At 33.9% G+C, this 13551-nt stretch overlaps 1 protein-coding gene across 4 annotated transcripts in view; it reads left to right on the top strand.

The window, feature by feature from the left end:
• Positions 1 to 13551, top strand: part of LOC119636743 (homeotic protein distal-less) — a 125982-nt gene extending 112431 nt beyond the window's left edge. For 2 of the 4 annotated variants that reach the window (XM_038032325.1, XM_038032326.1), the window contains exons 4-7: positions 6378 to 6522; positions 9989 to 10093; positions 10669 to 10880; positions 13105 to 13551. In XM_038032325.1, the coding sequence (XP_037888253.1) occupies positions 6378 to 6522; positions 9989 to 10093; positions 10669 to 10880 (462 nt within the window). In that variant the 3' untranslated portion in view covers positions 13105 to 13551. The remainder of the gene's footprint in view (positions 1 to 6377; positions 6523 to 9988; positions 10094 to 10668; positions 10881 to 13104) is intronic. The other 2 variants (XM_038032323.1, XM_038032324.1) reach the window with 1 other exon arrangement.

Raw genomic sequence — 13551 nt, forward strand, 5'->3', positions numbered from 1 at the left:
CATATATATATATATATATATATATATATTTTTTTTTTTTTTTTTTTGAAAAACAACAGTAACTGAAAACAACAGCCACACATGTGTGCAACTTTGCATACTCGCAACTTTAAGAAAAGTAAATAAATAACCGACACACAGTGCAACAAAAGCTAGTTATTCACTTGATCACTTCCTTAACATGTCATTTCGGATAATTTATGTGTGAGTACAGCAACTGACTGGTTATGTTTTTGCAATATTTTGTTTTCGTTATTATTGTTGTTATTGTTATTGTTGTTGTTATAGCCGCAATTCTTAGTATTTACTTATAAGCCTGACTTAACAGATTACAGACATTTATGACAGCTCTTCTTAGCCATCGCGTTTGTTGTTGTTGTTATTGTTGTTGTTGTGCTTGCCTTATGTATACTTTCAGTTCAGTTAGATACATGGCTTTTTGCATCTTTTGCTCTTTTCCCCCTTTTCATCCTCATTCACTCGGTCTTTCTTTCTTTCTTTCTTTCTTGCTTTCTCCATTTTTTCTCTTTTTCATTTCAAAAAAACTCGCGAACCATAGCAAGCAAAACTATTTAAGTGAATTTTTTAGACTAGAAACAGCAGAGCAGAGGGTTTCTTTTAATCTTTAAAATTCTCTATTAGTTATAAATATCTTACTACTGTCATTCAGTTTGTAACTCAAAAGAAGAAATTATTAAAGATCTTATAGCATATATATGTTAGATTAGGAGGCAAAATAATTTTGCGTGGAATCAAGCGAATTGCGTCAACAACGGCGTGGACAGCAAGCAAATCATTTTTGCAAAATAATAATCAAATTGTCTCTGGAAGCAGTTATCAATTTCGTTTCATTCTGCGTCAACTTGTTCCACATGGTCGATGGAAAGTAATCTTTCTCTTAGATTTTATTTGAAGTACCGTTAATTAACTGTAACTGAAAGAAGAAAAACAAAAGAAAAAAAACATGAAACCTCCCATGGACAATAGTGGAAGATGCAAGTGAAAGCAAAGTAACAAACGTAATAAGCTGCAGTGACAAAAACAGAATGACGGGGAACATAGGAAACATCCACTCTCGCGCTGGCTTGTGAAAACTGGTAAAGAATTAAAATATGCGTCTCGCCAATATCTCGAAAAAGTTTACAATTATAGCAGTTGTAGTTAAAGTTACTTATCTAATTTGTGTGCTTAAGAAAAATAAAAAAATTTTTATTTCCACACAACTTACGAAAATTATGTCAGTCAAGGGTGATCTTCTGCAGGTCTCATCCGTTAATATCCTAACGAATATTGTTAGGCTTGTGTATAGCTGAAGTGACACATGCGTGCGAGATATCTACCTCACACTATGCTCCCATAGCCTTGGAACAAAAATTATTCAATTCCGTTGCATACTAAGCAGAGGAATTTGTTTTTACTGTGTGTTGCAGCCATATACAGTAGTGTTCCAATAGTGCGCCCATAATCAAGCAAGTCAATGCATAAAAATGGCCCAGTAATTCACCCATAAGCAAGAAAATTTGAAAACAAGGCCATCTGTTCAAAAAAAAAAAAAGAAAACGCTTTGGCACGGCACCATGCCTACTTTGCATGTGCCGATAAATGTTAACTTCTGGGAATTGTGACACAAATCGATGTAAGACTGAACCTATCCTTTAACGGTACATGTTGAAGCCTTTGAAGCTTACGTGACAACAAGGCGAGAGATATGTAATACCACCCTACTGTCTTTTTTCTGAGTTCCTGAAAGTTTCTAAAAGCGAGAAATATATGAAAAAAGTTGGATTCATTGAAGTGAAATTTCCTTATACAACGTGATTCCCCTCGGACTTCAGCACCACTCGATGAAGAAAGCCTTACCTTACATATAACACATGATTCATCAAGTTCGTAGAATGACCTTTAGATTCCGCCTCTATTCACTACTTTTTGGTTAGTACCAACCTTCGAAAGGAATGCGTTAAAATTTCATGAGATTCCGGCGATGCGTCTATGAGTTACACCAGCTTTAGTGCCGCTCGAAATACTAGGAAAATCGGAATATCGTGTGTTGACAAAGCCTTGCCTTCTAATGCTATTATTATTCTGCTGTCACATTAAAAATGTGGCTTCAATGAAGAGTTAATCGCCATAACCTAAGCGTAGTCTAAACGGTGTAGTAAAACCTTTTATATATAAATTTTAAAGACGCGTTGGAATGAATGATTTAATGTTTAAGGAGATTACCATTTTATCCGAATTTGTCCGAAAATCTATTGTTTTATTAATAATCCTATATATCCTTGTTAAGTGTGAAATGTTGCATTATATATAGACACAGTTTCATATCTATATACCTGCACTAACCTGAATCTCAAGCGATGCAAACGACTTTTTTTTGTTTTTTTTTTATATCTAAATGCTCTTCAATGATCACGCCCCATACTTACTTAATATTTTAATAATCAGAAATATTTAAGTTCATATACACGAATCGAAAGGAAATCTTTCTATTTTACTTTGAAAATATTATAACTGAAATGGCTTTTGATTCAAATCGTTTTTCTGTTTCTGTTAATTGTCAAAACTAATACGAATGCATCTTTTTAGTTAACATTCATGTATTATTTTAATATGTTTAATGTTTCGATGAAAAAAAGCATTTTTTCTCATGTCTATGTTGCGCACGATACCGTAATGAATGATTAATTTAGAAATCTATTCCAATTTGCCAGTAAAGCCATTTAAGATAAAATATATTAGGAACGCATTTATTAAACATTTTTTATTCAAAAATATTTTCAATTATTTCAAATCGTTGGGAATATTTAAAAATTATTAAAATCATAATTAATTGAATGGGATTGCATTTGGATTTGCGGTGGTGTTATGGCCCGGTGTAGGTATTACGTACATGTGAGCATGTGAGACCATATTTAAATTCATTCAGTTTTTTTCTTTTTCTTAGAGCAACCAGTTTTTCAAAATATTTCAATTTAGATTCGTTTGGACATTTACACATTCACGCAAACACACGCACAAACAGACTTGAATAGGTGCAGAGTGTTATGCTTAATAGCTTTAATGCTTTATGCATATTATGACGTGGGAATATTTCTGGTTTAAAGATTTATGCCGTTAAGCGGTAAAATGTATGGAAAGAATAGATGGAACAAATTCTCTAAACTTTATTAATTCTTTTTTTTTTTTTCCTTTAAAAAGCTTAACTAAAATGTATGCAAAATTTTTATATTTAATGCAATGCATTTTCTTTCCTTTCGCTAAAATTTTATAAAATATTTTACACAAGTATATATATCTATATACAAACATATGTACAAAAGCCATATATATGTATATATATATATATATATTCAGAAAGGAAGAGAGAAATCTATTAAGAAAATGAAACCACTTTCGCTTTATAAGCAACTTTTCAAACAAACTCTAACTGACAGCTTCTGCTGCACAAGTAGCACTTAACCGACATACATCACTTATGTTTTTGTATATATATATATATATATTTGTAAATGAATTGTGAGCTATGAAATCTACACACATTGTGTAACAACAACATATTTAATATCTAATCAGGTTAAACGCCAAATGGAATAAACTTAAAAATAAGATTTTGAGCGCGAAACCTTATGCAACATATGCATAAAGCTTTATAATCAACAACAACTTAAAACAAAGAAAATAATTGTAGAACTGCTGTATATCACAAATAAACTCAGCTTGAGATAACTGAAAGGCCATGAAAATCTTAATATTTAAAAAATTGCAAAAAAAAATTTTCTTTATTTTGGGTTTTTTTTTTTTTTTTTTTTTTTTTTTTTGATTAAAACACCTAATCTTTAATGTGGGAACGGATTATTGGCTAAGAATTACAATTCTAATGATAATTCCATGCTAGAATTGGGTAGAAATATTTTAAAGTCAGGCTAAATTCAGTCGGGCGCAATTAAAATATCCCCCAACAAAAAGAGGAAAATGCTTTAATGACGATAAACATTAAAAGCCAGCAAATTAAATTATATGCATAAAAATTTTTTTTTAGAGAGAAAACTGAATGAATGGTACGAAAATTTTGAAGAATAAAAAGACCTTGAGTAAGTTAAAGCTTTTTTAAAAAATCGTGGATATATTTGTATGAAAGGTGCGGCTGAATTTTATTCTCAATGCCGGAGTTAAACAATTCTAAGCATTTACTTCAGATATATTCGGTCACTATCCCGTACTTGAATTTAGTATGCACATAAGCTGAACTTTAATTTCTTATTTTGGATTGTGCGACTAAAATCTTGTAAGGAACAAACGATTAAATGACCGAGAGAGACACGCGAGCAGAGATGCAGGCACAGGAAGAATTCAAACAATAGATGAACAGGCAAGCAGATAGGCTAGAAGATGACTGTGTACGTAAAGAGACAGTAGAGAGTGTTGGCGGACGTACGAATGGAGGGGTCGATACATCGAGTGATGGACGGATGGACTGAGGGATGGACTGACATACGGACCGATGAGTAGTGAAGTGAAGAAACGGAAAGATGAGATAGAATGGTGGGACAGGCACAGGAGGAATTCAAAGAAGAGGTGAATAGGCGGGTAGACAGGCGGGCAAACAGGTTGTGCAAATAGAGGAATAGTAGAGTGTTGGCGGACCTACGAATGGAGGGGCGAATACATCGTGTAATGGGCGGATGGACTGACATATGGACTGACGCAAGGACCAATGAATAGTGAAGCGAGGAAACGAGCGGATAAACGGCGGGCATAGGAATATACAGAGGGACGAATAAAAATATAAGATAGAGCGGTGAGGCAGATAGTTTGGACAGGGAAGAAAGGAAGTCAGAAGGACATATGGACAAACGAATAGATTGGCGGATAAATAGACGGTTGGCGGACATATTGAAGGACGGATTGACAAATAGATTGGCGGTCGCCAAAAAGAAACGAATGGAGACAAAAAGATGAAGACAGGGACAACTATGGGGGCAGACGGACAGACAAACAGACGGATAAGATTGCATTGGCTGGCATAGAATATATATATGTACACTTTATGGGAGCCTCATACGTTTATCTGAATGCTACTAACCTACTAAATGATATCATATCAAAGTCTTGAGCCTTAGAGTGAGAAGTTCTACAGGATCGTTTGGTTCAGATGCATGTTTTTAAATAAAATAAATGAAATAAATAATTCATCATCGAGCTACGAAAAAGCAAAAAGCAAAACGAACAAATGTCTTCAACAAAATTAATTTCTTTACTAATTCAAGTGAAGTGTTTATCTATTCAGTTAAGCATAAATTTCATATAATTAAAACATAAATATGTATTTATATTATAAAAATATTTGCACTAATTTGTAAATTAATGTAAGCCATATATCTGTGCTGTGGTATGCACTCCGGAGGTACTTATAAGCATATGTAAAATGCATATTTTTGTCTATAAATGCATATTAAAATTTTACTTAATTACTAAACATAATAATTAATTAAGTAATTACACAAAAAAATAATAAATAAAAAAATAAAGATAACATGATATTAAACGGTAGCGATTTTGTAATGAAAGATCTACAAAAGTTTACCATAAAAACATATATATAAACAAATATTTTTATTTATTATATATATTGTGTACAGATAGGAGTTTCATTAAAAAGTTATTTCTCTCGATTTTTTTATATTTTTTCGTTTTGTTTTTATTAATATTTTATTGCAACTATTAATAATGATGATTATTAATTAAATAATAATTACGATAATAAAAATCGCACATAACCGAAACGAAGAAAAACAAAATGCAATAACGGTCATCCGGCATCATAGTCGTCAAAGAGTTAGCAAATATTTTATCGAGATTCATAGATTCATTCATTCATTCATTCATTCATTCATTCATTCATTTATTTATTTACTTACACTTATGCGCGCTCTTTTACGCCAACTGGCCGATGTGCAGACATTGCCAGTGCAATGGAAAATTATGAAAATCATTACAAATTACTTTTAAACATACAACGAACAAGAAGAGTAAGAGTTGTTCGTTTTGTTGCTGTTCATTTTGATTTATGGTCTTTTACGGCTTTATTAACGAAAATCACAACGTTAAGCACAGCTAACCGCCAGAGCAACCGACAAACAAAACATATTCATATAGAAATGTTTTTTTTTTTCAATTTTTGTACTGCGAAGGTGTTGATTATTATTATTGTAGAGAGTGTTAAGAAAATTAATGTCCAATAAGTTAAGTGGCAGTATTTCGATGTAAACACATACATGTACGTATGTGCGCATATTTTAATTAAATTTATTATGAAATTTGATTAACAAAAAGCAAAAAATTTGTCTTTTTTTTCCCCCAATTTTCTCTTTTAGGTGAAAATCTGGTTTCAAAATCGTCGTTCAAAGTACAAAAAAATGATGAAAGCTGCTCAGGGTCCAGGTCAAGGTAGCGGTATGCCATTAGGTAGTGCGGGACCAAATCCAGGTCAACATAGTCCAAATCAAAATATGCATAGTGGTAAGTAACCTTGAACTTCGAGTAATAAATAAAATTATTGCCTTTCCCAAGTCCGATCAAATACTAGACCATAATAAATATTCGACTTTTCGAATAGATTTCTTGGGCATTATAACACACATTTCTTCCTCTTCTAATGCTAAGTTAGTTACATCAGTTGCTCATTGACACTAGTTCAGCAAAGACACAAAAAAAAATTGCTCTTCACAAACACCCCAAAGCAAACACCTCCCCCTTTCAATCGTTCAACTTGTCGGATAACATTCGATATCTTCGATATCGACTTTGTGTGAAGAACTGTCCGTAATGCCGCTTAGATGTTTTGTTAAAAGCTTCTTTATCCGGCAACCGTCATCCTCGAGATGTATTCGAAAATTATTCCCCACAAAAACTCGGTTTAAGGTTAGGTAAGCTTCCTTCCGTCAGTTCTTTGCCGCTTAAGGAATGACAACATCTTGTGAGTTTTTCTTACAAAGTTCCTTAAGTATCCAAGAAGAGAATGAAAGATGATCGAAAAAAAGCGAAAGCTCAAATGGTCTAAAAAGTCAGTTTTCCGAACGTAGTCGTGAGCCGCACTGCTTGTACCTTAAATTCTCTGCATATATTGGCAAGTACTAAAAGTAATTGGTGATGAAGAAAAGCGGATCAAGTTTATCTAAACGCGTGCGATACCCGTGAGAATTTGAGATAAGCCCACCTTCCATTATACCGATCGATTCAGAATCCCTCTCTGAACAGAGCTAAGCCTGTCTGCCCGTTTTATTTTCTTGTGTTATACCTACAGGTATCTATTATCGGGATATTGGAGACTTTGGTTTACAGGGTTTTTCATTTGTTTTTCGACCTTCATTCACTATGTTAAAATGCTTGCAACACCGAACAGGAAGCTTCAGAGATTTTGTGAAATATATACATATATATATATATATTTAATGTATATATTTAACCTTGAGCCGATTTACACATCTCAGTCGATCTGCCACGTTTGTCTGTGTTATGTCTGTGGTAAACATGAACTTGGTCGCAAAGATAGCTCTAAATCGGTCAAAAGGCACGCAAGAAGTGCAAAATAAGCTGATAGCATCTCTGCTTGCTGGGCTTTAGGCTCACTACTCATAAACTACAACAGATAGATGATAAAAATTTTTCACACATATTTTACCAAGCATGGAAAAAAATCAGCCACTCCCATCTAATTTTATAGATCTATAAATATTGATTGGTTGAAGAGCTCACAGTCCTTAGAAACCAAACTTCTAGAGGAGTGATTAGAAACATTAAAGTCCATCGTTCCTAATACAGTCGGCGTGTCAACAATGCCGTTTATTAACTGCACTGCAATAAAAAAAGCGATAACGCCTACTGTAAATCTTCGTAGGCGGAGGTAACAGTAGCAATCTGTTACACGTTCATCTTCACTTAGATATATTTTCTGTTCCGAGATATATTTAAGTAAAGTCACTAAACATGAACTGCAAGGATAGAAGGAATTAAGGAAGTTTACTTTGATAAATGATTTATACTTCCAATAAAGCATTGTCACGATTTTTACTAAACATGCATTCCTCAGCATAGCACTTATGCAACTAAAAGTTCAAACGTTTCCACTATTGTTGTTCGCACCTTTTATTAATCCGGTAGAAATAATTCACACACATTATATTCTGCTTTTGGCTGCATCGAAGGCATAGATTTTCTCATCCATTTCATCATTCTTATGTGTTCCGTACCCTGTACGAAAAGGGATGCGGTTGTTCTTCAATACACATGTCTTCCAATCTATCGGTCCCGCAAGAAACCACCCAGATTTCTGATGAAATAGTTTTGTAATTCGTAGACTGCAGGTATTGTTTTTTGCAACAATTTGGATTTACTTTTGTTTTTCATTATCAGCTTTTTTTTTTATATGCTTTCACTTCTTATAATTGTACCCATTGTCGAAGAATTGAGTTAAATTAATTTTTTTAAAAACGATTGCAACGTTTAGTAGAAAGTAGTAAGACAGAAAGTATCATCAAGTCAAGGACGTATGTCCTTATGCCCGTTTGTGTAAGTGTAAACATTTTCCTGGCTTGACCTTCACAAGCGGCGAAAACATTTTGAATTCTCACGTTTTGAAAATGATTCGAAATCGATCGCAGGTTACGTCTGCAGTAGAAACTAAACTGAAAATGGCTGTGTAGCAAATTACCATCTAGTCTATCTAGTCTTGTAGCATATCGAAATTCGGTTTTAGAGATATTTTTAAGAAAGGGACACACAAGATTCGGTATCGAATCTAATTTGTTGGCTCTTTGTTTATCATACATTTTTTTTATTTTTATCATTTGTTTTAATTTTTTTTAATGTTTCAATTTTATATCCTGAACCGTAGGAAGGGATTATAGACATTGTTTTATAATGTTTGGAACACCCTAAAAAAAGAGTGAGTGGCTCCACAAAATTTTTACATTCTTTATTATTGAGCGAAATTCCGAATTTATCTAGGCATGTCTGTCCGTCCATGCATATTGTTGGCACTATTTTGTTGCCAAAAATTCAGATATCGACTTCAAATGTTCCCGAAACATTGGAAGTACTTGCACGCAAGTTCGTTTTGAAAATGAGTTAAATCGGTCAAAGGACACGCCCACAATAAAGTAAAAAGTGAAGACAATTCTGTTTTACTCATGACTTATAAGGACTCTATTATTCATGTTCGAAAAAGCAAACAAGCGGCTCCACCCGCAACAAGTTGCAATTTGACGATTAAATGTCAATTTTTTCACTTTTTTTAAGTTTTTTGCTTAGTACTCCCAAGGTAAACAAGATAGAATGTTGAAAAACTGGAATATTAGGGAAGATGATTTTGGGTATAAAAGAATCGGCCACAGCCGAATGTAATTTTCTGCCTTGATTTTTATTATTTTATGACATTGGTTTTCATATTAATTTTAATTTTATTTCACATTTTTTTTTTTCCTTGGAGTTCCAAGGAGTTTCAAGAGTTTTAAACATCTTTCAATTGTTGACTCCTAGATAGTACTTTTTAGAAATTCAATCAGAAAAGAAATTAACAAGTTTTTCATTTAGTTGAACTAAAGGCAAAAGTTTAGAGGGAAAGATGGCGTAGTTCTTACGATCTTGTTCAGCGAAGAAGAAGAAAGAATCTTCAAAAATCATAATTTGCATCCTTCATTCTCTTCCATAGAAACCAATAAAGATTTGTTGTAGGCTTAAATCCCCGAAGTAATGTTAAGGGTCCAGTATTTCGAAAAAGTCCGCTAACCTTCAGTTTAAAAGACAGTATAAAAGTTAACGGGGAAATAACTAAAATGGTTATAAAGAACGAGGTCTGCAATGAAGAATCCCCTGTCGAAAGTTCTTTATGAGGAAATTTCCAAAAAAAAAAAATCCTTACATAAGATTTACATAAATACGAAGGAAACATTCATTCTCTAATTATTATTTTTTTTTTTTTTTACAGGCGGTAATAATGGTGGTGGCTCTAATAGCGGATCACCATCTCATTATCTACCTCCTGGACATAGTCCGACGCCATCGAGTACACCTGTGTCCGAATTATCACCCGGTAAGTATCGGCGAGAAAATATTTTAAATTTATGCATAAATAATACTACAAATAATGTCCGTATGTCTTTTGAAAATATGCCTCGAATGCCTCAACAAAAATCAAAAGAGCTTTGCTTGTACGGCGAATGAATTTTAATTATGCAAAACAACACATATGTGAAAATTTTTAAATTGTTTGTAAGAGTGTCTTCTGAAATGGGTTTTAGTAAAGCAAACATTTAAAAAATCGTATGTAGAAAAGCATCTTTAAATTGAACTTCTGAGCCAGATTTTCAGCCATATGCGGCATTGGTCTCTTATGTTAATTTTAATGATTTTGAAATGCTTGCAGTAGATAATTGCCGAACTTAGATCAACACTTTTTTTGGCCATACATATAACATGACAAACAAGCATACAAAAAGAGTACGCGAACTGATAGAACGTCTAAAAACTTTTCTTCTTCTTTTTTTTTGTTTTAATTTCCATGTATTCATGTACAACAGGATCAGCTTAAAGAACATTTATATATGATACGAGAATATTTTTTTTTTTGCTTTTATTAAACCTGTATCTTTGAATTGATTTTTGTAGAATTCCCACCCACGGGTCTAAGTCCGCCAACGCAAGCGCCTTGGGATCAAAAGCCGCATTGGATCGACCATAAACCACCGCAAATGACACCGCAACCACCTCATCCCGTAACGCATCCGCAAACGCATCATCATAATCCACCGCCACAAATGGGTGGTTATGTACCTCAATACTGGTATCAACCAGAAACGAATCCGTCGTTATTAACGTAGGTAAACTATTTCTTTCACTCGGTGTAAATTATTAAAGAAACCGTTTTCGTTCCCCTTTTTTTTTATCATCTAAGATGAGGGGAGCGCCATTGTATTGTAGTGTAATGTGGGATATCCCTACTGTAACCTAAATAGATCTGTTGTACTCGCCCATGCTCCTAGCCCTCAAGCTTTAGGACTTTTATGAACCTTTCCATTGTTCTGTGTTCAGAGCGCCGTACGGGGTTCTTCTATGAAGTTCCGCAGCACTTTCAGTCAGGTCTTCGGATTAATGAGTTTTAGTTTGTCAATATTTGGCAATCTGAGTGCGCTCGGGCAGGCCTTTCTTTCTATAGCTGTAGAAAGAAACATTATGGCTAACACTGCATCCTTATTAGTTATTCCACCCAGCGCTGTAGAGGATAGCATATGTAAAATAATATTAGTAAAAGGCCAACGTATCATTTTAAGGGTCATATATCGTCCATGATCGAATAAGCGCCGACAGGCAAATAGATCTCTGATCAGCTGTTTTTTGTGAGCTTTCCAAGTTACGGCTATGTCAAGTTTGACACCCAGATACTCCACTTTATCTGAGTAAGTGAGCGCGATGTCTTTCAAGAATACTTTGCTCAGTGACAATTTCCTCTTCCTAGAAAAAGGAACCAAGATCATTCTGTAATGTCTGATATATAATCTTTTGTCTTGGCATCCCTTGTACGCAGTTCTAGTTTGTATTTGCTTGATTATAGTTTACACATTGCCTCCACGGTTATTGCCAAACCGTCTGCACAACCCAGTGTTCTGAATCCGAGATTTATTAGTTGCACAAGGGGCTCGTGAATAACTAGGGTGCAGATTGGAGAAGAGCGTGCTCCCTATTGAGGGCACTAATAGCCAATAATTTCCATTCTACCTCAGCCGTAATTTGTTTACAATCCAGCAATTGTAATCATGTTCTTTCTCAATTGCCCTGTATCGGCGTATGTCAATAAGAACAACTTGTTTGACCCATATTGCACCTTCTCTGATTCGTGTTAGCTCATGAACTGCCATTGTAGTGGATATGCGGTTTTCATGGGCAAATTGATAACTACTGATTTTGTAATACTTCTACTTAGGCTTCCTTAATAATGCCGTCTAAAGTTCTCTTCATCGTCTTGAAGAAAAAAGAACTAAGACTAATGGGTCTCAATGACTTTGGCAGATGTTTATTTTTGTCCTCTGCTTTTGATATAAAGCCACTTTGGCCTTGGTTCAGTCATGGGGCTTGTGCCACGTTAGGAAGGTGGCTTTCTAAAGCCTCGCTAGGTTCCGAAAGTTGGCACGTTGAAGATATTATTAGCGAGACGCATTCGCTTGAATTGCTGTGATTTATGCGTCTCGCGGAATAAGTTTCCAGGAAGCGGCGACCACCTATTTAATTTCCGTTTTGCTTCTATACAGCACATACTCCGCTGCCGTAGTTTTTGGTTGAAGGTTTAAAGCTGTAGGAGGAGGAGTATTGGTAGATCTGATTTTTGATCCATGCCTTGCATTTGTCATTTTGCATGTAAACCTTAAAAGTACGCATTAGATGCCTTGTAAGGTATAAGTCGTATATAGTACTGACCCGCGTACTTAATTGTTTTATCTGCATCTTCGTTTATCTGAAGACCAAGTATTTTAGTTCGCAAGCTATGGTAGATGTCCGCTCTACACAAAGGTCGGTGCAAAAATGTGCATACTTGTAAGATAACTTTCATATCCTCCACCAAAAAATTGTTGATAGTCGAAATTTATCTTTTCACTTGCAAAACGTTAGAACATAGTCATGGCCTTCGTTTCGTTAACACTTATTGGCATGGTGACATTCTCGGAAATTGAGATAGAAAGATGAGACCTGCTATGAACAAACTTCCAAAATGGGTCGCGAATTCAAAATCAATAACAGATATTGATAGACAATTTTCTTAAAGGCATCAGAGCCAGAGTTCTTCGCAACATAGTTCTTGCTTGACCAATTGACACGCCTACAATTTAAATAAAGTATCTAACAAGTTTTACATATTGTTTTAAGGTTCAGATATCAAGATTACTTTCTTATTCACTTTTGATCATTTTTATTTAAAATCTTAATCTTAAAAATTAAAAAAAGAACATTTTACGAATAAAAATAAAAAAATAAATAAAAAAAATAATTTAAATAAATTTTTTTTTTAAAATAATTTAAATAATTTTTTTTTTTATTTCCTTCACTTTTCAGGGTATGGCCAGCGGTTTAACAGCCTGCAATACACCAAACCGATCCTATATTTTATAAATAAATTCATAAATTTAAAATTAACAAAAACAACCGGGAAAACTGAATGAAACGACGCGATTTAAGAAGAAAAAGTGAATTTAATTTAATAAAAAAGAGAAAAAAAAATCTTTTATCCTTTTGCTAGCAAATAAACGATAAATATAAATAAGCAAAATATAAATAAATAAATAATAATAATAATAATAATGATAATAACAATATAATGAGCCCAATGGATTGGATTCTCTTTCTATCGATCCTGTACATTAGTAGGTTTGTGTGTCTTATACTCTCTCGTGGCACATATATATGTTGCTGATTAATCTCTATAAAGTATAGCATAAACCGATATGTACATGCATACATACGTTCATAAACATACGAAGCACACAACACACACACAGGCGC

Source organism: Glossina fuscipes, unplaced genomic scaffold (genome assembly GCF_014805625.2).
Source record: "Glossina fuscipes isolate IAEA_lab_2018 unplaced genomic scaffold, Yale_Gfus_2 28, whole genome shotgun sequence".
Classification (NCBI taxonomy): domain Eukaryota; kingdom Metazoa; phylum Arthropoda; class Insecta; order Diptera; family Glossinidae; genus Glossina; species Glossina fuscipes.